Below are 25,456 nucleotides of genomic sequence, written 5' to 3'. Positions count from 1 at the left end.
TAAGAGAAAATTTAGGTAAACAACAAACGAATTATATAATAATAACATAAAATCTACGCTGGTTATGTCATAATGTGATTTACTGCATATAAAAGTTAAAATAGTACTCGATATGCAATAATAATACTTATAGTATGTCCTTATGTGACAAAATATTTCTATTGGTTAATTCAACCAATTTTGACTGTAAACTAACAGCTTTCGGTTGAAGTATAAAAAAATCCTTTAATTTTTTTCTTTAAATACGTGTACATTCTCTTTAATATTAATGGTTATACTAAAATAAAAGAAGTATTCAAAAATATGAAGAATTTATTTTTTTCAGCATTACATTCACATTTTTTAAATAACACCAATCTTTAAATACTCAAGGCGTGACTATTTCTATGCGGCGTGAGACATTATCATTTTCTGAAACAAAAATACATAATTATAATTTATAGTGCATTATTGAAGGTTAAATTCCTCCCGCATGGCCCTGTGGCAGATATTGGAAACCGAAGCAGAAGGTACATAAATGACAAATTCCATTTCACGCAAAAATCGCGTAATTCTAACAGTTTAAAATAATTATTAAAAAAGCTCCAATTTTGTACTTGTCATGATTATTACTATCAATAACTTAATTTTATTTATATTCATAATTTTTAGGAATATAAGAATTAACTAGTACGAATTTGTGACATTGTCTATGTCTAAATCTCATTGTCTTTGATTTAGTATGTATCGCCTTTGACAATACGCCTGAAGATTGTAGGTGTAGCGAGGTTCTATAATAATAATAGAAAAATATAAATTTAAAAAGAAAAAGATAACGATAAATAATTATTATCTATGAAAATAAATATTTGGAAAATATTTTATATTCTCAGTACGCTGTCTAGAAAATGCTATTTTAACAAAAGCTAACTGTATTATAATGTTAAAATCATTTTTTTATGTGCTTTATTCAAACAAGCAGTAACACGCCCCGCTATTGTACAATTTATTAAAATTTCATTAGAAAAAAATACATAGAATTAGTTCAACATCTACATATAAAAATAAAAAAACATCACATCTTCATAAGTTTACACTTGAAAGTTCCCATTTCGTACCAAAATTGCTGAAAAAATATCCTACATTTTGCGTTTGAATAAAATAATACCTCAGAAGTTAATAGTCATTAGGATTTTTCTATGGTTTGTTTTATAGAGGCAGATTTGAGTTATATATTATCGATCGAATAATTTCAGTAGTCAGTAACTGAGCCTGTCAGTAAAACAGTAACTACTGAGTTTCTTGCCGGTTCCTCTCGGTAGAATTTACTTTTCGAACCGGTGGTAGCTTCAATTAATTATAAACTGACGATCTAAAAGTGCTTGTAAACGCCCACTTGAATAAATATGTGACAACATCACATACATTACTCTGATCCCAATGTAAGTAGCGGAAGCACTTGTGTTATCAGAAGTAACGACGGTACCACAAACACCCAGACCCAAGACAACATAGAAAACTAATGGTAATCTACATCGACTCGGCCGGGAATCGAACCCGAGACCTCAGAGTGGCGTACCCATGAAAACCGGTGTACACACCACTCGACCACGGAGGTCGTCAAATAAAGTTTGTATTGATTTGTTTGTGTGACCTTGATGGGGTGTAGGGCGTTGGTGAGCTGCAGGCCGAGGCTGCGCGCGAGCACGAGGGGCGGCAGGTCGGCGCCGTACAGGCGGCTGAGCGCGTCCACGGCCAGCTGCGTCGGCACGTTGTGTCGCTGCCGCTCACATTCATACTTCTCCATCCAGCTTGGATGCGCTGGAAGCGCAACAAAATTACATTCATTTTTACTTGGTGGTAGGGCTTCGTGCAAGCCCGTCTGGGTAGGTACCACCCACTCATCAGTTATTCTACCGCCAAACAACAGTACTCGGTATTGTTGTGTTCCGGTTTGAAGGGTGTGTGAGCCAGTGTAACTACAGGCACAAGGGACATAACATCTTAGTTCCCAAGGTTGGTGGCGCATTGACGATGTAAGGAATACTTAATATTTCTTACAGCGTCATTGTCTATGGGTAATGGTGACCACTTACCATCAGGTGGCCCATATGCTCGTCCGTCAACCTATACCATAAAAAAAAAAAAAATCATTCAAAATAAAAAATAAAAATAGCCATTATTTACTTGATACTTACATTTACATTTCGGACTTAACTATATCACTTATACAACTTTTAAAAACTAATAAAATAAATAAAAATCTAAGCAATAACACAAGTTTATATATGTATATCTATATGATTTCATCTATGTACATATAAATATATTTAACTAACAGATCTTAATATCTCTATTTATGTATATAAAAATGACGTAATGCAAAATACAATAATGTTAGTAAATGCTAGTAGAAGTCGCCTCTGCGGCGAAAGCCTCTCCTAAACCTTTCCACCTATCTCTTTCACGAGCCATTTGCATCTAATGGCTACCACACCTTTGGCTGAAAATGTTTCTCCATCGTTTACATTAATTTAATTACTTTCAATTTTCAACACACTATATTTTTTATGGACTTTGGCGGACATATTACGGATTAGCATATGGGCCACCTGATGTTAAGTGGTCACAATCACCCATATACAAAGACGCTGTAAGAAATATTAACTATTCCTTACATCGTCAATGCGCTATTCACCTTGGGAACTAAGATGTTATGTCCCTTGTGATTGTACTTATACCTACTTGGAGGTGGGGATTTGATAATATGGGTATGTACTAAAACATCTTATATTCTTCAAATAATAGGTTGGGGAAAAAGTTTCTTCGTATTTTATATAAAAATTCAAAAAGTTTTTTTTATACTTTATTTACATTTGACTAAAGTATGTAGGTGCCATTTTGTTCCATAACTTTTTGCCATCTTGTTGGTAGTGACATGATCCCATTGCTGTAAAAATTTTGGGGCTTCTGATCGAAAAACTGCGACAAGTGGTTTTGGCAGTCCTCTCGTGATGTTTACCTGACACTGCCTAAGGAATTCTGCAGAGACCGAAACAGATGAAAATCTGAAGGTGCAAGGTCCGGACTATACGGCGGATGCATTAATACCTCCTAGCCAAACTCTCGTAATTTTTGTTGAGTGGCTAAAGATGTGTGAGGTCTAGCGTTGTCATGGTGAAAAACCACACCCCTTCTGTTGATCAATTCTGGCCGCTTTCTCTTAATTTCTTGCTTCAATCTCATCAATTGTTCGCAATACAGTTCTGAATCGATGGTCCTGCCGGGCGGTAACAGCTCATAATGAATGATGCCCTTCCAATCCCACCATACACACAGCATTACCTTGTTGCGAGTTAATCCGGGTTTTGCCACAGTCTGTGAAGCTTGACCGGCCTTTGACCACGATCTTTTTCGCACGTTCTTGTCGTATGTGATCCACTTTTCATCACCAGTTATCAGCTTCTTCAAAAATGGTTCGGTTTCATTACGTCGTAATAAAGAATCACAAATGAGTACACGGTTCATTAGGTTTCTTTCAGTGAGTTCATGAGGCACCCATATATCGAGCTTTTTTGTGTACCCAGCTTTATTCAAATGAGTCAAAACCGTTTTGTGGTCAATTGCCAGTTCTTCGGCTACATCGTAACAACTAATATGCCGATCTTGCTCCACTTTTTCAAAAATGGCATCAATTTTGTCCGTAACAGGGCGACCAGAGCGAGATGCATCTTTGATATCAAAATTTCCGGCTTGAAAACGCTTAAACCAAACTTGCGCTACTCTCACAGATACTGCATTAGGTCCATAAACATCACAATTTTTTTTCGCGGCTTGAGTTGCATTTTACCTTTTTTATAGTAAAATTTTAAAATGTATCGAATTTCTTCTTTAGATTCACTCATTTTTACAACAACAAAAACAAATGAAAATCACACAAATTCCTAATTTGAATTTGGAAGTGCCTTCTTTAAAATTAAAACTTTTTAATGATACCAAAACCAGCCAGATACAAATGGTATAGCCAAAGAGATTTTATTACAAGTTCATACATACTATATGCGAAAAGACTTTTTCCCCAACCTAATATATCAATATTATGTATTGTTGTGTTCCGGTTTGAAGGATGAGTAAGATGGTGCAATTACAGGCACAAGGGACATATCAAGTTAAGTTTATAATAATGGTAGCGTATTGGCGATGTAAGAAATGATTAATATTTCTTATAGCAACAGTTTCTTTAGGCAGTGGTGACCACCTTCAGACACAGGCAGCATTTTGGACTTAGTTACAATGGACATTTTTTCTTGTAATAGGCTATTTGACTGGTTTTTTAAATCCATTTTATAGTATTTAGTAGAGGTTAAGGAACCCAGTAAATAAGAGAGTTTTTTATTTCTAGTACATATTTGCCGAAAAATATCATATTAAAAATTCCATATTCAAATAACGCGCGAAAACGCTACTTGGACAATATGGCGTTGCAAGGGGTCGGTGACGTCACTTTGCTGTATTTTATTCTGTGGTACATATAGTAGAAAAGCTAAGTTTACAAGAAAGTGACTGATGAAATCACTTTCTTGTGATTTTTGAATTAATTAAGTATTATTTTCAAGTTTCGTTAGTAAATAACCATTTTTAAACTCATAATATACACTGATTACAATAATTCACAATTTATTTTTCGCATTGTCAAATAGCCTATTGAATATATCTTAAAAAAAACTACAAATATTAAAATTTATAGTTCTCATTCCATACATTTTCATTACTTACTGATATCTAGTCCGGTATAAATAGAATCAGATAGGAAGCTTGTCAGATCCTTGACGTCCCCAAAACCAAGGTTGACTCCCTGCCCAGCCAAGGGATGAACTCGATGAGCTGCGTCGCTAAAAGACCATAATAGACATTAGCTAACATCGAGAAACATAATTATAATTACTTTTTTATTACTCTTATTTTTTAAAAAAAATAAATGAGACAACATCACATACATTACTCTGATCCCAATGTAAGTAGCTGAAGCACTTGTGTTATGGAAATCAGAAGTAACGACGGTACCACAAACACCCAGACCCAAGACAACATAGAAAACTAATGGTAATCTACATCGACTTGGCCGGGAATCGAACCCGGGACCTCAGAGTGGCGTACCCATGAAAACCGGTGCACACACCACTCGACCATGGAGGTCGTCATAAACAATACAGATCATTCTAATTTATTAAATAAGATATTCTGAATCCACCATCCCGCACTGGAGCTGCGTAGTGGAATATGCTTCAAACCTTCTCTTCAAAGGGAGAGAAGGCCAACAGTGGGAAATTTACAGGCAGTTAATGTTGTTGTTGTGAATGGAAGAATTATTAAGGCACGTATTTCTTTTTTGGAATAGGTTGGCGGACGAGCATATGGGCCACCTGATGGTAAGTGGTCACCATCACCCATAGACAATTATGCTGTAAGAAATATTAACTATTCCTTACATCGTCAATGCGCCACCAATCTTGGGAACTAAGATGCTATGTCCCTTGTGCCTGTAGTTACACTGGCTCACTCACCCTTCAAACCGGAACACAACAATACTGCGTACTGTTGTTTAGCTGTAGATTATCTGATGAGCGGGTGGTACCTACCCAGGTGGGCTTGCACAAAGCTCTACCACCAAGTAAACATATATTCAATAGTTAACATATAAAAACCAATGATTCTAAATTATGATAATTGATTATGTTACCCGATAAGAGCAACGCCTGGAGCGATATATTTCGTGCTGTGACCGAAGCCCAGGGGGAAGGCGGCTCTGGAGCCCGAGACTATGGACTGAATGCTCGGAGGCAGTTGCCTCTCAGCACCGTCTGGAAGATCGAACCGCTTCAACCACGAACCCAACCAAGTCGTACATGCGTCCACGACGTTGCTACGAGGATATTGTTTCCACTGGAACGTATAAAAAGGAATATTATTTTTTGTAAAATTTTCATTGATTTCAACCAATACTAGTTATCTGTGTCATGGTCAAAATATATCTATATATGTAAAAATAATGAGAATATATTGAAATAATGTGTATTTTAACTTTTTTTATACGAAGAGTTAAATAACGACTATAAATCAAAATGAACAAGTTGCGTTATGGGCCGTTATAGTTACAGGACAGACTAAGAATAAAACCGGCAACAGTACGTAGTATTACTATTTACTATGATGATATATTGGGTTGGCAACTAAGTGATTGCCGATTTTGTGGATAGGTGGACTTTAGGCTTTTTTTGTTTTGTGAAAGTGGTCAAAGCACCTAACCTATATTTTTTTCTAATTGTTTAGACTTCTCACTTTAATTTAGTAAAAAAATATATATCGATTAGTGCCTTAGTTTTGTTTTTATCCCAATTAAAAAATAGAAGAACAGGACGTGCACTTCAAACATATTTTATTGTATTACTTCCGAAAAGGCGAGAACGCCTCGCAAGCACTAAAGAAGTTATATGCCGTATACGGAAATGGAGCCTTGAAAGAAAGGCAGTGTCGAAATTGGTTTGCCAGAATTCGTTCTGGTAATTTTTCATCGGAAAATGCTTAACGATCTGGCTGCCCAGTCGAAGTCGATGGTACCCATATCAGGGCCATTATCGATTCAGATTGCACAACACGTCGTGATATTGCACAGAAACTCAATGTATCGCACACATACATTAAAAATGTTTGGATAAATCAAAAACTCGTTTTATGGAAAAATTTCAAATTTTCCTTCTTCTTTGAAATCGGCAATCACTTAGTTGCCAACCCTATAATATACTTAGGGTTCTTTACGACTCACATATTTAGGTTTTACTTATATATTGAGATTCAGCTCTGTAAAAGACAAACAGATAAAACAGTAACAGTATAGGTTTCTTATGGTAGGTCTTTGTACAAGAATTCTGACGCCCGGGGTTTAAAAAATAGGGCGTAACCCTCCCGTGTCCTATTTAAAAAGGCCCTGAGTAGAACGGAAGCTATTATGCTTTCAGTGGTCGGACAGGCAAACTATTTTATTAAAAAAACCATAGTAACGAAGAGTCACTAATTATGTACGGAACCCTAAAATCCTTATTTAATATGTCTATCTATTTTTAAAGTTCGATTTAATCTAATTTAATTCAAATTAGCTTTGAAGATTATTAAATTTAAAATTTTAATTAAATTTTAATAATAATTATTTGCATCTATATTGTAACTGTAAAAATTGTATGAACTATTTAACATAGGAAACAATTTAGGCTTAAGTAATACTTTTTGTGTTAAAATTTTTATGTATTCAATAGTTACTGTATGTTTCCAAAATAAATAAATAAATTTTGAGGCAAAAGTTTTCAAAAATAAGTTATAATGACCATCGCATCGTTAAGGGCATCCACGAATCTCTCCTCGGGCAAGTTCAGTAATTCCTTCGCCTGTGTGTTTGTCATCGACCACACGAGCGAGCTCTTTGTCGAACTTAGAGGCAGGAATGCTATCGGCCCGGTCGGCAGGAACCGCTGCCACGCTGTCGTGTTAGTTGTTTCCTGAAAGTAAAATGCGAATTAACATAAATCGTACCATTAATAGTTATAATTTAATTGTCAAATATTTTATAAGAGTACAACATTTTTTTCAGCAAAAAAAAGGACGCCAAGCTAAACTAAATTAGATTATAATATAATAGAGTAATAAGATTACTTGAATGAACTCATAACTTAAAAATAACAGTACAGAAAATATTTAATAAAGCTATTATTGAGATTTTTAGTATATATATATTTTTTTATAAATATTCGATAGTCGGACGAGCAATATACCACCTGATACCGGCCACCACCGCCCATTGACATTGGTGCTGAAATAAATATTAACCATCCCATATTTCGTTGATGCGTATTTTGAGAGCTAAGAAGTTATGTCCTTTGTGCCAGTACTAATACCGAAACAATATGTACTAAGACCTACCTACCTACCCGGACAGCTTGCAAAAATATCTAACGCCAATTTATTCACTTGTGTTCTGAAAAAGTATATATGCGAACATTGTTAAGGGTGTGTTTATCTAATTCACATTTTTGTATATTAAGACATATGTCTTAATATGTTGTAACAATGAAGTTGCTAAAAACTACCAATTTTCGAGTTTCAGTGAGGAATTTAGTGATTAGGAGCATAATTGAAACGAAGTCAAAATCGAAAAGACACAAAAGATGGAGGAATAATAATAGAAATCAAGGAGGAAGACATTTGTAAATTGTGGCGAAAAAGAGCCGTACAGAGATTCGGTTAGATTTTCCTTTGTTGATGTGTTTCAACATTGTAACAATTTAAATTCAGAATAAGATGACATAAAATTGATATCTTCGAGTAATTTTAATCACATTGATTTACTGTAGTTCGATATAAACTCACTAATAGTTTGAGTATCGTTGATGGATCCATATAACGGTTCAGATTATGTACCTATTCATATTTAGAATCTTTGTTTATGCTGTCAGCGTTATTACCTCGGCCAAGTGCAGAGTGGCAACAATACCCATTTGATCGTAGTTCCAGGAAAGATATTGTACTCCCATAGCTTCGCGAACCGCTGACTTGGCGCCATCTGCTCCGATCTGAAAATTATTAAATCTAAATATTTATTTGAAATCGACAAAATTAATCTTTTTTTAGGGATATTTGACACTTTTTCTAAATGGCTTTTCAGTACTGCAGTATTACTGTCAATTAATTTTTAAAGGCTATATATGGTTTATATATGGTTTATATATACATAAATATAATAAAGAGTTTTTGTCTTTGTTTTATGCGGTGGCGTTTTTGGTGTTGGTCGTCAGTTGTTACGCATAAAAAGCCTTTGTCCCGTCCTTTGGAGTTCAAGCTCGCTTCATACAACGTGTATGCGCAACAGACATACAGTTACTTTTGCGTTTATAATATAAGTATAGAAGCATTGATAATAAGACAATTAATTATAAAAAGTTTATATTATGATCATTAACTTAATACCTAAAAGCAAATTACTTAAATATTTTAATAGAGCCGAATTGAGAATGTCCCTTTTTTAACTCGGCTAATTAATACAAATGTGTTCGTACAAATACAGATGACGGCATTTAAATATATTAAGCGGCCGAGATAACATATATCTCTGAAGCAGAGCATTCCACAGCTTGAGAGCATTTGTAATATGATTGTATAAGGTTTATTAACGTAATATATCATTTGAGTCATATTGACTAAGAGAAATGGCTCAGCGCGTAGAAGAAGATGTTGAATGTTTAAATTGTTGGAAATGCTTATCTTTTGTTTTTAATCCTTTCCTGTAATAGCAATATAAGGATATCAGCTTAAGTCGTATGACTGCTGCATTTTGCTAATTGTACTGCAGCAGGTTGATAGAAGTCCCAAATATGCTACATATGTCATGAAGAGTCGATTTTTGCTCAACTGTAAACACTTTTCTTACTTTCTATATTCATGTTGGTATATTCTCAGCTATTAAATTATCCGTTAACAGTATTAATTGAGCTCTTAGAAGTATACAATATCAATGTTTTTTATGAATCAAATCGTTAAACATCCCAATACTCTTAGGTCAAAAAGGTTTTCTTGAAATGTTTGTGTCACCGGCAGGCGAGTGCTGATCCAAGACAGGTGGTAAATCATAAAGCTAAACTAATTCGTGTCGGTGATCGTATGAACTTGAATGAACATAATGCAACTTTCCTGATGCTGGTTTTTTTATCGCCGAGCAAGAAATGAATCGAGAACAAAATTACGCACGAAAAACTCACACGCCGATTATTTCATAGCGTTTAACCGCGATCTTATTCTTTAATCATAGTATACATTTAAATAATAAACAAACTCAAACGGAGCGTTTCAACGATTTCAAACAAATGCCATTCGAGCAACACCGATCAATTGAAATAACATAAGATTTGTATTCTCATTCAACGTAGGAAGACATTTATTCAGAACAGTAGCATTAGAGATTTTGTGGAACGGTGAACGATGCTCAACATTTTTGAGCATATTTAAGTGTACCTATATCGAAAATATGAATCAAAACGCGTTCGCTGATGTTAGAATTTATATGAGTCTCTATACGTTAGTCGGAAGAATTGGTTGTCTTCTAATTCCATAACATAAACTATCTGCACCAACGATATTTTAGTTTCTTTAACATAATTCCGCTAAATATTCTCTGTACAAAAGAAACGGTGGAAAATTTATTTAAATCGCAGTTGGAAAAAGAAATTTAAATAATGAGGCGTCTTCTTATTTAAATTTTCCGTAAACGAAACCGATTCCTTTGATTTCTGAGAAGAATCTTTTTAAAAATGTTAATTTCCGCCGTTTTCCGGCGAATCGCGTGTATTAAAAGTGGAGCGCTCGTTATTGGTGCCAATGGGGTTAAATAAATATAAATTTTTGGTGCAAAGGTGCAGGTATTGAGGATTCATCAATATATAACAACATTTAGAAATAGCGAGTGAGTTCGTTTAGGAAAAATAAAGATTTCTTTTAAGTAATGTGTGAAACGACTACTGAAAATAATCAGGTAAACGACACTTATCATTTTAATTTTGATATATCTTAGGTGTTAATAATTTATTTAAAAATCTTTTTTTAGGGCTATTTTATTGTTAATTTCAATTATTTGAATTTAGAATTCATTTACAAGGAACAGGAATATTTTTAACTATTCAATCATTTACTAAATAATCATATTAAACCTTTTTGAATCAAAAGGTTAGTAATCGCCCGCGGCTTCTCTCGCGTTTTAGAGTTTTGGTTGTCATGTGTTAGTCAAAAAAAGTAGCAAATGTCCTTTCTTGGAGTTCAAGTTTGCTTCATACCAAATTTCATCAAATTCGGTTCAGTGGTTTGGTCGTGAAAGAGCAACAGACAGAGTTACTTTCACATTTATAATATTACATATAGATTATATCGTCTCGTAAAGTTTTTATAAGTGAATATTTAAAACATTCGCTGCATTACATCTCAATTAAATCGAAAGTAAATGTTAAGAAAAATCCAAACACACGAATCTCGTCAGCGAGACGGATGTCTAAACAGAGTCTAAAACAGGCTCGAACCGCAAGTAACGTAAACAGTGGTGCTGTAACGGTGAAACAATCACTTTTCTGAAAATTCATAACCACGATATCTTCATAATTTTGACAAGATTTTTAACCTCAATCTCGTAAAATACCTACAGCAGCTGCGATAGGATAATGATTAAAGAACCAATCATTTTTATGGATAATTACCAAAACTTTATGTTATTCATTTTATATGTACAATATATTTATTTTTATATGAAGTAAATGACACTAGAGAGGTCCATTGGGTCACCTCAAACCAGAACACAACAATACGGAGTATTGCTATTTGGCGGTAGAACATAAGATGAATCGGTGGTACCTACTCAAATGGGATTACAGAAAGCCCAAGAAATAATAGTTGAAAGAACACATCACAAAAACATTGTGTCGTATGAAAATCTGCAACATTATTATCAAAAAACTTATACCTTTTAGAGGAGGTGGTCAGACTCAAAATCTACACAAGGACAATTAATGTTGTTATTAAAACAAATGTTGAATACTTGTTTATGTTGTCAGTAGTAATTAAGTTTCAGTTTGTTTGACTATAATCGCAATAACATATAGTAAACTCTACGCTGGTTTAAATATAAGAAGTATTTTTTCACGTCGTTTTGGATATCTGTTATTAGGTGAAGGTTTGATAAATAAAACAAAGTTTAAAAATAAAAACTACAACCAAAGAGCGATATCCTCTTTTATCCATCTGTCTCTATGTACCTATATAGATAATAAAAAAATCATAATGGGCAAGGGCTTTTTGAGTTGTTTTACGAGTATTTAATAATTACAACTAGAGGATCGCCCGCGAAATTTCGCGGTTATTCAACAGACTTTTAGTAATTTTGAAATATATTTTTATTTGTCATTTTATTACTGTAACCTACAACGTCTGTAGGTGCGCACGTTTTGTTCTTACATAGCAAAAATTAATTATTTGTTAAATTGTACTAAATGGTAATCAAGATTCATCTTTAATTTACCGCACATCTACGTCTGGTGGTCTTCAAAATTAGACCATGATAGATCTTTTATGTGCAGCGTCCCATAATCACTAGCAAAAAGATATGATCGATGAAGTAGTAGATCATATATTTTTCTTTATTTGTAATTATTATGTTAGAACTGCATATTAAATATCTTACATATTAATAGGGTAAGCAAATTTTTGTCCCAGTGATTGTTTGACTAAACTATAGTTTTCGAACGCGGCTACACGCCTTTATAATGGTACGTACATTTTAGGTAAAAAAAATTAACCTAAGTACTCCCTTGGGCCTATAAGTTTACTTCATTTCAAATTACATCAATTTCGGTTCAGCGTTTTATCCGAAAAAGCGTCGCAGACAGACAAACCAACAGACATCCTTTCACATTTATAATACCAGTACAGTTTAGTATAGATCAACTAAAAATATATATTCGTTTCGTAGAAAACATTTTAAAGCGGCGGGATAAAATGTTGCGAACATTTTAAAAGTTTAAAACGTAACTTATTACTAAAACACGTGTTGGAAAAGTATAATTCCTGCTATAGTTTAGCCACCTGCACTTAATAATTCTATTTCTACGGTACTAACTAGACTGTAGCACGGCTAATGTGTGGCACGTACCAGTATATAACAGGGTTGGTTCATCGCGAGTACATTAAAATATACGCGACTTTAGCATTTTAAAACCAGACATTTTATTAAATGATTAAGACGCCATCTTAAACATTCAAAATACGCTATAAGATGACCTAGCTTTTGCTAATCATTATTTTTACACATTCTTATAAGTCCAGTTATTATATTAAACAATAAATAAATATTGTACACAACACGCAAGTGAATGATCTAAATTGTTTATAAAGCAGGCAAAACTGTGACGCGAGATTACTAATAAAAAATGTAGTTCCATAAATATTTACAATATCTCCGAAGCTAGAAATTACATAAAATAACGTATACTCTTGAATTAATAAAGACTTATAAAGTCCTAAATGATTTCACCGTTGGTAACCCTAACTCAGTAAGAAGTACTAATAATAGAAAATAATTTTGGACCAATTGTTTGCACATTTGTTCCATACTGAAGATTTCCGTAAAATGAATATGTGCTTGAGCAATCAGTGTATATGATTAAGAATCCCGGATTAAACGATTTTCGAATAGAGATAGTTCCAATTCTTTCTTTTCGAAGTTAAAATAAATTTTTAGAATTTATTTTTTGGTTTAAGCTATTACTATCATGATGGTTTTGGATGTTTTTAGTACACCATCATTAGGCGCGAGGCAAGACGGAAGTTTTTTTGGAGGGCCATCATAACCTATTACGGAGCACTTGTTCATCAATTTTAATTTTTTTTCAATTTTCTGTTCATATACATATAATAATGCAAATATAATTTTACGTAAGTGTACTTAAAATGTGAAACAAACATCTTAACCATGAGCCTTCGTTTTCGATTCTCTCTTTAATATTCATTTAAAAAGGCAGACATTTTATATTGACATAACAAATAAAAAACATCTTACAATTTAATGGTTTAAACTATGCATTCAGAGAAGATTACGATCTTGGCTATTCTCAAAAAATGTGAAATTATCAAAATAGAATGAAAGTCGAGTATAAGCTAACACAAAAATTAAGCGTCATATAATCTGTTCCCTCAAACTATCTAACGCTAAAATATAAATACTGCGATCAAAAAATAGAAAAAGAATGTCACCAAGGACACGTGTTAAGCAATAAAATTTATACCAAACGCATAACGAAACTTTTTATTTACGTTCATCGACTACGAGTTTTAAAATTAATACGAAAGTTACACATTAATATAATTGGTTATCTAAAGAAATATTGTATTATTAATATTTGCCGGCTGGGACGAGTCGGGAACCTAAGATTTCAGTTTGATGCGAAGCGCGGGCGGTAGCTGTTTTGATATGCGTTCACGTTTCCGTAAAGCGTAATGCCTTCTGTGAAAACTCCCAAGAATTCAAAGAGCAAAAAGGTTTTATATCTTATATATTAATTTTAATTTTGTGTGTGTGTGTACAGCAACATAAAATGTTATGATTTTTTTTATTTAAATATGAAAAATCGAATGGATCAACAATGTGTTATAATATCGTCCTACGCAAGTATTTTAAACATTTTTAAATTAGGCAAATCGTAAGTAGTGTTCTTGTGTAGCTATTGAATAATTGTGCGAACAAAATAACTTTATATCCCAATAAATTTTTATGGGCTGTAAACTGGGTAACAATTAGTTACTGTAGACTAATCAAGTAATGCACGAGGCATCGTAAATGATGACAATTAAATAATAAAAGTCAATTAAAGTAATTATCCATTTTATGGAAAGATTTAAATAAAGTATCATTTTTATACTTTTAATAAAATATTTATTTAAGACGTTATTATTTAATTTAATAAATATGTAAGTATTAAATTAAGTAGTAAATTATTTAATACTATATTAGTGATACTAAGTATTTATTATTGTAAAGATAATTTTTCGATAAAGAAAATTATATTTAAATACTAAATATACATAAATATTTGGTACTTTAAAACTTTAGTATTGGGTTAACTTTTCATTTTAGGTGTAAAATATTTTATCGTGGAGTCTGTTTTGATTTATTTTGGAAATAAACTATACACTTTATTTAACTTTATTTTTAATAATATTAAGATTTAAGACATACCATATTATAAGAATGTTAATATTAGAAATTGTATTTCATAATATTTCTTAATGGTTTGATGAAAACATTCAAAGTTACAGGAATAAAAAAAATGGTGTATTTCAACAGGCAATACTAGTTTCAATAAATGTTTTGCCTCCAAACAAATAATATCAATCAACAACCACACGCCTGAGTTCTTCCTCGTCATGCTGTCAGCAAGTTTGAATCTATTAAAAACCGACCATCAAATTTTACTTTTAAAAAACTGAACGTATAATAAAATTGCTCTACATTATAGGATAATGTTATATCGGAACAATTAAAATTTTAATTAATTTAAATAACCGTTTCTTAATAATATTGCCAACGACAATCACCGAATGAATGAATGAAAAATGAACGACGACACAAAACTAATGCAATATTTATTTTAATAACAGTTAAAATGTATAGCAAATATGGACCCTTAAAATCGCTGAATGATAGTGAAAGCGTCACAATTCCCGTGTGTAGTTTAAAGGAAGCAAAATAAATGCCACACGCGCATAACGGCTTTATTTTACACATGTTTTATATTATTGATATTTTTAACAAGTTTTCGCTCTCAGCTTCGTGTGTAAAGCAGGGGCAGTCGTAGGATTTAAGTATAAAAAAGGAGCCTAGAGTACAGGATATATTTAGCATAGACTTGTCCTTTTTAAATGAACGCCCTTGGGTTTTATGCTTGCTTTATACAAGAAATCATCAAATTTGGTTCATTCATCAGCGGTTTCGCCAGACCGAGTAACTTTATATAGATATAACTTTTACAAAATTTAAAACAAAAAAGATAGAATTGATACAGAATAATAATATATTTGTTATAGGATTTTCGCGAAGGTAGTACGCGATGGAGAGAGGATATTTGTGAAGTCGCTGAGGATTCGGAAGAAGGGGAGGCTGGTTACATTTCAAGTGACGAATCAGCCCACGCCGCTGATCTTGGTGATCGATTGAGAGTTAAGTCCAAAGACATTTGGGAGTCAGGTAAATAGTAACACATGTTAAATTAAACTTCTCAGATCTACTTCATTAAAAAAGCTAACTCCTTCGTGAATTTATATCTGCGTTATTGCTTCCCTATCCATATCCAGGGATCATAGCGTAATTTTTTATTATTGACTATAAACTTTCTCAATCAATGGGTTATCTAACATCAAAATATAATTAAACTAGTTGTCGACCGCAGTTTCGCTCGGTTTAAGGGTGTTGTTTGTCATATGTTAGACAAAATAGTAGCCTATGTCCTTCCGTGAGGTTCAAATTTGCTTCATCTTAAATTTCATCAAAATCGGTTCATTGGTTTGGTAGTGAAAGTGCGACAGACAGACAGAGAGACAAACAGAGTTACTTTCACATTTATATTATTACTATAGATATCGCACTGGTGAATCCTGATACTAGCGCGTTCTAGCAAACTAAGATTCATATACATTGTTCTAGTAGAGTACGGACGTAAAAGTTAAAATAAAAAAAATATGTATCTGTTTACAGATGAAATACAATATGCACTGAGGCATTTACCTTATGCTGATGAATTATCAACCCTACTCGAAACAGCACATTATGAAGACGTTATATTCTTTGTGTCCCAGGCGGATACCGATAGGATACGTACGGCTGTTCTATGGGCTTGTTGGTTCGGACGCAGTTCTTTGCTATCGAAACTGTTAAAAGTTGGTGCCGATCCTAATAGCTGCGATGACGCCGGGAGGTAAAGATATTTGATTTATATGTAAGCGGTTACTGTGACTTTGTATATTTCATTGTATATCAGAAACTAGCCACCCGTCCTAGCTTCACACGGGCACTTGATATTTATCGTTATATTATGACCATATTTCATTAAATCATTATATATTGTAGCCTATATGTTATTCTAATGTATAACCTATATTACTGTCAAATTTCATCCAAATCCGTTCAGTAGTTTTATTGTGAAAGAGTAATAAAACACACATACATCAATCTTCTCAAACTTTCGCATTTATAATTTTAGTAGGACTCGTATAATTCTGCAGCAATGCTCGCAACACAAGGACTGGTCATCAGCTGTTAGTCAAAAAAAAAAGTTATTTATGTCCTGTCTTGAAGTTCAAGCTAGCTTCATACAAAATTTCATCAAATTGGGTTAAGTGATCAAGCCGTGAGCAGCAAACACCGAGAATTACATTCACATTTAAAATATCGGTATAGATGAAATCAACAATGATACTTTGTTCAAATTGGCTTTTAAAAGCACTTTGCCGTTTGCAAAACTATCTCGTCAGTACTAAATAAAGCTAGTATCTGCTTGAAATGGGGATTCTGCCAAGAACTGGTAGGGCATGCAATAATACTCTTACTAAAATTTCGATTGTTCCGATTGTTAAATTTTTTAATTTGCAGATCATGCCTTCATCTCGGATGTTTAGTGGACAACGAGGAATGTGTGAAAATCTTATTGGAGCACGGTGCTGATCCAAATATATGGGATTCGAAGACTGACAGAAAAGCAACACCTTTACACTGCGCAGCGAGCGCTAAATCTTTGTCTTGCGTCAAGGTACATTGCATTACTCTATATCATCAATAACATTGACATTTGATTCGAATCAATATCCTAATATTCAGTAAACGCTGGTAGCTATGTTTAATTACATTCATATCTGTACATATATTTTAAACCCAATCATCAAAGGGCGTTTGCGAGATAAATATTTATGCAATTCTTTTTTATTACATATTTTGTATCATTGTTTCCAGGCCTTGATAAAACACGGGGCAGATGTTAATGCAGGACTAAACGAACATTCTCCTTTGCACTACGCGGTACTCAGTGACGCGCCGGAAGTTGTAAATGTGCTGTTGGAAGCAGGCGCGTGTCCTGACACACCACAGGTGCGTCTGCTCTTAATCGCTTCTTGTCAAACAATGTTCTAAAACAAACAATCGAGTCCAACAACGCATTGAAGTTGTATAATTCGAGAAATTTGTAACATGAATCAGAACGAATTAATAATAAATATATCTGTAGAAATAATCTTCGTAACAAACAAAGACCAATGTTTTAGGTTTTTACTGAGACTCCTCTACACGTCGCTGCGTCTTTGGGATCTGCGTCGTGTATGAAGCTACTATTAGACGCAGGTGCGGACGTTCGAGCTGCTTTAGGTCCTGGACGCGCCACGGCGCTACATTTGGCAGCTGTGGACGGTCACGCTGAGTGCGCTAGTCTACTTCTTGAACACGGAGCACATATAGACTGTACTAATTCAAGAGGACAAACGAGTCTTCATCTTGGTAATTAATATTTTAATACGTGAAACAAAAACTCTGTACTCCTTTTTACAAAAATTATGCGGACGGAAGATTATGAAATTTAGCACAGTTAAAATATATATAGAGAAGAACTGTAGATAGCTAATATTTTTATGTAATTCGCATACTGCCAAAGACAGTACACGAGTCAAAGTAAAGAATTGAAGACGCCGTTTTGATATTGCTTTTCACGACACTAATACCTTCACAAAGTCACAATTAAATTTTTTGCTTGATCTAGTAATACAAACGACGAATTTTTTTTTTACAGCGGCATTAGCCCAATCTGTTGAAGTAGTAGAACTTCTAGTCACTAAACGTGCCGATGTGCGCGCGAGAGATGTTGATGGCAGAACACCGTTACACGGAGCGATCGTCAGAGGAGCCCGTGCGTGCGATGTTGCACGGATGTTGCTATCGGTAGGAGCAGATCCAAATGCCCCCGACAACTTCGGATACACTCCAGTCCATATCGCTGCATTAAACGAGTTCTCTGCGTGTGTTTTACTGCTTTTGGGTAAGATGCTGAATCTGACATGAAATTTATTTCAAAAATAGTTCATGTTCCTATAGATTATTGTTATATTTGGATTACAGTTAGTAACGCATTGACATAGTATGTGGTGGGTGTTACAGATTATGGTGGTGACGTAACATTGCGTACAAATGGTGGTGTATCAGCATTATCGTTCATCGTTCGACGAGTTCCTGACGTCATTCCTCGATATCTATGCAAGTTTGATGATGCGGTGCATGTAAGCGAACACGAAATTGGTGATGTCGACTGTGAACTCACCATTGATTTCCGACCGTTGGTTCCTTGTCTATCGAGGGGAGAGGCTGAGTTACTATTAGCGTTTGTAGAGGTAAACAATTATTTTTAGTAAAAAATATTTAATGTGAAAGAAAAACCATGGATTTTTTATGTGTCTTATTTGTAGTTAAATAATTAATTTTGTGCTGGGCAATGGAGAAAAATATCTTTTTTACTTTGTTAATAAATAAAAAGAAAAATATCACGAGGAAACTGCATAATTATATCGGTTTAAACTTTGCCAAGCCTATACCGTCTAACTCGCATCGAAATAGCGTAATTGAATAAATTCCTAATCTTTTCCTCCAGAGATGAGGTCTTTACCCATCAGTGGAACATTTATAAATAACACTTACGTCTTTCGCCAATGATTACTTTCAAAACAGAAAAAAAACCACATTATTATTTGTTTTTAATTTTGATTTGTTCAACAGGTCGGTCGTAAAGATGTTTTGAAGCATCCAGTAGCAGAGACATTCCTTTTTTTGAAATGGCGAAGAATAAGAAAATTCTTTGTATTAAGTTTTGTTTATCACGCGATATTCATAACTTTGTATAGTCTATATATACTACGTATGTATCAGTTTATCAAAATTCATATAACGTAAAATTTCATACATATCTTCTGATAGTATCTGTTTTTCCAGAGTTATTCTTATGTGAAGATGTGACTTGTGATGTTCCGAGTTACTTACGACCTATACAGTATTTAATCGTCCTACTGAATGTATGTTTCCTGGCGAAAGAAATATTTCAAGCATGTCTGGATTATTCGGCTTACATTCGACAGTGGGAGAATTGGTTGCAATTGCTAATCATTATTGGTGTTTTTCTTTGCACGGTAAGTTTCAAATTAGGCTCATTTGTTTGAATATGGGGGACTAAAGGGCTATGTAGTTTCGTAGTTACATTATTAGTAAAGATTTATAATGTTTTATTGAACTTTTCAGATACCAACTTGGTATCGAGGAAATGGAGTAGCGAATGCAAACACATCAAATTGGCAACATGACGTCGCAGCCATAACGATATTCTTTTGCTGGCTTGAATTGATGATGATAATTGGGCGCTTTCCAACATTTGGGCTTTACGTTCAAATGTTTACAACTGGTAACTAAAATCTTCTAGTATTATATTATATTTTAAAATATTTAAAGATTCTAATCGGATAAATATTGCTAGTTGTAAAATATATACAATTTTTTTCAGTGACGGTGAATTTTGCTACATTTTTATTGGCTTACAGCTGCCTTCTCATAGCATTTGGTCTAGCGTTTAGTGTGCTGTTCAGCAATTACCCAGCATTCCATTTGCCGGCTGGCCTCGTCAAGACGGTCATGATGATGTCCGGAGAATTGGAATACGAGGATATATTTTACAATAATTGCACGAATTCCCAAATACACTATCCGCTGACCGCTCATGGAATGTTTTTGGTATTCGTGTTGCTCGTGACAGTAATATTGACTAATCTTTTGGTTGGATTAGCTGTAAGCGATATTCAGGTAAAGATTAAAATATATAATATTTTATTTATAGCACCAAAAAAAGAAACCAAGAAATGCCGTAAAAAATGATTATGTCCATTAAACGGCCGACGATCTCAAAAAATAGCTTAACTCTTAGGATGTTTTTGCTATGCAAGTGTTTTTATAGTGGCAAATGTTTACTTTATTCCTAGACTCTCTTAATCCGACGAAACTGCTATCTGACGCGACCAGGACAGTTTATAAGCTAGCTTCTGGAGTCTAGAAATGAGGCTGCTACTGTTACTGTTACACCTCTTATGATTTCTAGAAAATTATCAATTAATATTGTTATATCGGAAATGTATAATCGGCTTTCTTCTAAAATATTAAAGCTAAATATAATTTTTATTTCAACAATTAATTAATATGACCCAGGGACATTAAGAAATATATAATTAGACAACTATATATATTATACACGACTGTTTTTAGGCATTACAAGAAAGCGCTGGACTCGACCGTTTGGTTCGACAAACTCAATTAGTTGCGCATTTAGAGAGTATGCTCTTCAGTACTCTACTATCATGTGCTCCACAACAGCTTTTGGCGGTGCTTCGTTGGGGTGCATTATTGACGGCATCACATTTGCGAACATTGAATATCAGACCGAACGATCCAAGAGAGAACAGGGTAAGGGTTCATTAATTCATCAGGAAATTATACCAAATATTTACAAAGCTGTTCCTTTTTTTATACGTATGATTTCTTAATAAAGATAGCTTATTTATTACTATATATTCAAATCAAAGCAATAATAAAGACAGAAGACATAATTTTCACATTTAATTGTAGCGTTATCATTCGTGAGAAATCTTGAATAACTTATGTATTCATTAAGGGTTCACTCGCAAAGCTGTCTCGGACTACCATAACTATAGAAGTAAAATTAATTTCGATATATCTAAATAGTTAAATAAATTAGTGTTGCAAAATATATAAATATATATTAATACTTTAATAGAAAACTGTAGTACGCATAGTTATTAGAAAATCGAAATCGAGGCGAGAGTCATGGAGACCACGAGAGCCATTTGGCGAACATTTGATCGGAAAATCTTTGAATATCTGATTATACGGATTTGGTGATTTCAAATGGTTCAATGATTATTTCATTATAATTGATTCATTGGTTAAATTTCAGATACCCAGAGAATTAATTGCATCAATCTACAAGATGGTGGCAAGTCGTAAGGATACTAAGAAAAGCATTCGAAAAAATAATAATTATGAATGTCGAATAAGAAAATGTAAAGATGACGAAGACATCGAACGACAAATTGTCAAAAGGAAGAGTTATCTCTACGATCGATTCTCATCAGAAAGCCAAAACGTTGAAAGACGAAAAAAAAACATAACGACATCCGCAGAAAACCGAAATAGGCCCATGTCTTTTACAATTAATGCTATACAAGAGATTTGTATGGTCGATATTAAAAATCAATTAGCAGATTTGACAAAGAAAATAAATAAATTAATTGAAACGACAGATTCTAGATTAAGTTTGATTGAAAAAAAATTAGATGATGTTCAACCTCCATAGATGCTTTGACAATTATTTTTAACAATCTTTGAATTTTTGTAATGTAATTTATTATCATATTAAACAAAATGTTTTTTTTTTTGTCATTGACATTTGTTAATAAATATATTTAAAAATATAGTTATTTATTTATTTATGTCTTATATATATTAGTTGTATTAATATTTGTCTATAAAATATTTACAGTAATCTATGATTATTAAGATATGTTTGAATTTGAGTAACCTTAATATAAACAAAATGTGTAAAATATACTTAGTAAAAACAAGAGCTGTCTTAGGACACCTGGATGGAAAAAAAATGCTTTATTCCATGAGAATTTAAATATAATAAGTTGAAATAATTTTATATAAAACCATATATGTTAAAAAGAGATGTAGGGAATGGTCACTTATGTAATGATCTCTGGCAGTTCACTTTACTGAAGAGAGATTAAAAGAACTTTGTTCCAAAAACTGAACAAGAGTCAATCCATATTATCATCACTTTAGTTGTTTCTTAGAAAATTAGAAAAGTTTTTTTAATTTAAAAGAAAAGTATCCCTAATACTTTACAAAATAACATGTTAATTTATATAATATTTTGCAGCTAAACATTTTTTAATCGCTCCTGGCTGAAAATTTTCTTAGAAGTTATAATGATTATATGCAAAATGAAAGACCACATATTTACATAGTTACTTGAAAAATATAAAAGGTCACACACGGTTTTTGTTCTATAAAAATGAAGAGATTTTTACCTATAAGATTTTTAGCCACTGTAACTTCCCTAAAAGGATATATATATTTAACATTTACTTAATAAGTTAAATGATTTAAAATTATAAAGAATCAGTCTTTTCACTTACCAATAGATCACACGAGTAGGTATCACCATTTTGCATTTTGACAATATGTCCCTTTGATTCATGGCCTGCTTTTGATAGCTCATATCCAACAACCTTGGCTCCATAAACAATATCTACATTTTTAATTGATGATGATTTTAATTCTCTATTAATACTTTCAAGTAATACATCATTCTCTACAATGTATGATATATCATCGTCTAAAATATCAGAACTGCAAAATGATATTAGGGCATCCGAACAAGCATCCCATACCTTAAAATAAAAAAAAACAGACATTATGAGAATTAAGTTGTTATTTTTTAATTCATATAAATAAACTTTTATTAAAAATAAAAGAAAAAAAGTATTTTGTTATGGAAATTAAATATAAGAATTTCTAAAATAAAACACAATTATTATTAAAGTTATTAATTTCAGGATATTTACCATGTTTTTTATTTTTGTTCGGTGGAGCTCGATATTTCGACATTGTCTACGAATGTCTTGGTCACGAGACTGAATTAATAAATGAATTACTGTCTGAATTAATAACTTTAATAATAAAAATAACCATGTTAATTTAAAATCCTATATAAAACACAATTATTTTTTTAGGTACAAATCAATTTGCTAAATATATAATCTTAAATATGTTTGCAGTTTTTTGATTTTAGACTCTTATTAAGTTCTATTTTTAATATCACATTTTTTTATTGTCAGATTGATAATTTTTTTATTCATTCTAAATATTGATATAAAATTTTTATGAGAAATTTTAATACACTATCATTTTATTAGTTGTGACTCTATAATTCATCTAAGTCATCTCCAGCAGACTCATGTATTTGTGATTAGCCTTAAAGCAATTGGTTAATAAATTAATTACAGGAACAACAAGTATAAATGCATTGTCTTATACCAATAATAAGTTTAATACTCACTTGCATATGCCTCACTGGTTGTAGCCTCATTTTTTCTACATGTTGCCAGACTTCTAAGGAGTTCATAAGAGATTTCGTACTTTGATTTAATGCTACTACTCTATTGCTATACTCGGGTTTAAGTTTAAATTTATTATCCGGACTACCTTCTAATAATAGAACTTTCAAATTAGAAAGTAAGGATTTTTTTCCTGAAATGAAGAATTTTGCTTGTTGATTAATATGAAAATAAGACTGTATTAACTGTGTTTTTTTTTTTAAAATTAAATCGAATACATACCCATAGCACATGCCAAAGCACAGCCAACCATTCCTCCACCAGCTATTATAACGTCGTATTTCCCCTTAAACTTCTGCTCATTATTGTTACTATATTTTCGATACGAAGCTAAAGATCTAATATTAGTTATTCTTGTTACTAATATATTGTTTAATTGAATACTTTTAGCAATAAACATTTTTTCTAATTTTATTTTGTACGTCGAGCGATATATCGATACGATTAATGTTGTTTTTTACGATATTTAGAATAACTTATACGTTTTTTGTCATAATTATACGTTTTTTTCCTTTATGGTTACCGAAGTAAATTAACTATTAATTATAGAAATAATTTATAATCAAAATATTTATTTCATTGACTTCAGGTTTACATTTGGTTTTGACGTTTTGGTTTAAATTTATATGAAATGTCATATTATACTTGTCAAATTGACAAATATTATAAACTGTATATAGTCTGTTAATTATTAAAATGTTTATTGATCTTATTAATAATCTCATAGTCTCGACCTTTTTAAGGTAATGTTTGTCGAATTAATTCTATTACAAATCTTATTATTTACTGATATAATACATGAAGGAATGAAAGAAATGAATAACTATTCACTTTAGTATCGATGATCAGTTTCATCTATTTCTATATAAATGTAATATGTAGTAGCATATAGTAGCATTATAACGTGTACTGATCAAATAACATTAAATAAAACGTACTCATTATTTTATTTTATATGTCTAATTTATTTCATTGCTTTAAAAAAAAAGAAGACAAAAACTGGTGGGATACGAGAATGGTGCGAATCAAGTAATGTGTATAATATGATTCAAATTGTAGTACACATTGTATCTATAAAACAACTTATTGTAGTAAGAGTATAGTTTTTATATCCTGGTATTTTCTTGGGAACGACTTGGAAATGTCATAATAGGGTATGGCATATTATAAACTCAGTTTTTAAAAAAATTATAAACACAAGTGTTCTGTATTAATAAAATAATAAACAATTATTTTGTGTTTTATTTTCGATAATACTGTATTGTAGTTAATTGTTTTACGCTTTTATATTAACTTCCCAAAATATCTATCTATATATAATCCTTTGTCCTTTGCTGTCTTATCTAACAACGCTCCTAGCGTCTGGGTAACTACAGAGTACAGAATCCCAAGGTTAGTGATACCCGATGTAAGTAATGATAAATATTTCTTACGCCGCCAATGTTTAGGGGCGAAGGTGAACTATTACCATCAGGGCTACCACTTGTACGTTTTCTATGTCTATCATAAAACATCTAGACGAGAAGAAAAGAAAAAATAGCTATATTAACCTAATAATAACAACAAAAAAATAGTTAGGTTAACTGAATATTTTTGGAAAATATATGAGTAATAAAGAAAGATTCCTCAG

General features: G+C 32.5%; 2 protein-coding genes across 4 annotated transcripts; one reads left to right on the top strand and one right to left on the bottom strand.

The window, feature by feature from the left end:
- Positions 1-329: 329 nt before the first annotated feature.
- LOC124538188 (ubiquinone biosynthesis monooxygenase COQ6, mitochondrial) lies at positions 330-24,431 on the bottom strand. Its single transcript, XM_047115158.1, has 9 exons — positions 24,049-24,431; positions 23,769-23,959; positions 22,846-23,100; positions 8,493-8,600; positions 7,359-7,529; positions 5,720-5,922; positions 4,756-4,871; positions 1,634-1,800; positions 330-411 (listed from the first exon to the last, which is right to left on the bottom strand). Exons 1-9 carry the CDS (start codon positions 24,224-24,226, stop codon positions 385-387), a joined length of 1,416 nt encoding a protein of 471 aa, XP_046971114.1. The 5' UTR covers positions 24,227-24,431; the 3' UTR covers positions 330-384.
- LOC124538187 (transient receptor potential channel pyrexia) lies at positions 9,996-22,043 on the top strand. 3 transcript variants are annotated; one of them, XM_047115156.1, is made up of 14 exons: positions 9,996-10,552; positions 15,643-15,802; positions 16,310-16,529; positions 17,204-17,360; positions 17,561-17,695; positions 17,869-18,097; positions 18,387-18,632; positions 18,752-18,981; positions 19,364-19,502; positions 19,562-19,770; positions 19,880-20,039; positions 20,139-20,434; positions 20,891-21,088; positions 21,600-22,043. In XM_047115156.1, the coding sequence occupies exons 1-14, from the start codon at positions 10,523-10,525 to the stop codon at positions 21,996-21,998; spliced, it is 2,808 nt and encodes a 935-aa protein (XP_046971112.1). In that variant the 5' UTR covers positions 9,996-10,522; the 3' UTR covers positions 21,999-22,043. The 3 variants fall into 3 exon arrangements, with proteins under 3 accessions (XP_046971112.1, XP_046971113.1, XP_046971111.1); XM_047115157.1 differs by lacking the exon at positions 9,996-10,552 and adding an exon at positions 13,997-14,097 and having other exon boundaries at positions 19,577-19,770; XM_047115155.1 differs by lacking the exon at positions 9,996-10,552 and adding an exon at positions 13,997-14,097.
- Positions 24,432-25,456: the final 1,025 nt, after the last annotated feature.

The sequence above is a fragment of the Vanessa cardui genome, chromosome 20 (assembly GCF_905220365.1).
Source record: "Vanessa cardui chromosome 20, ilVanCard2.1, whole genome shotgun sequence".
Classification (NCBI taxonomy): Eukaryota; Metazoa; Arthropoda; class Insecta; order Lepidoptera; family Nymphalidae; genus Vanessa; species Vanessa cardui.
Note: the sequence above shows the minus strand (reverse complement) of the source record. Positions and strands in the feature narration are given on the sequence as shown.

Coding starts and splice junctions, on each gene's coding strand:
- LOC124538187 (XM_047115155.1), top strand. CDS start 14,056: ATGCCTTCTGTGAAAACTCCCAAGAATTCAAAGAGCAAAAAG. Junction 15,803..16,309: donor CAAAGACATTTGGGAGTCAG/GTAAATAGTAAC, acceptor ATCTGTTTACAG/ATGAAATACAATATGCACTG. Junction 16,530..17,203: donor AGCTGCGATGACGCCGGGAG/GTAAAGATATTT, acceptor TTTAATTTGCAG/ATCATGCCTTCATCTCGGAT.
- LOC124538188 (XM_047115158.1), bottom strand. CDS start 24,226: ATGTTTATTGCTAAAAGTATTCAATTAAACAATATATTAGTAACAAGA. Junction 1,801..4,755: donor TTATACCGGACTAGATATCA/GTAAGTAATGAA, acceptor TTGCGCTTCCAG/CGCATCCAAGCTGGATGGAG. Junction 412..1,633: donor ACGCCCTACACCCCATCAAG/GTCACACAAACA, acceptor TTTTTGTTTCAG/AAAATGATAATGTCTCACGC.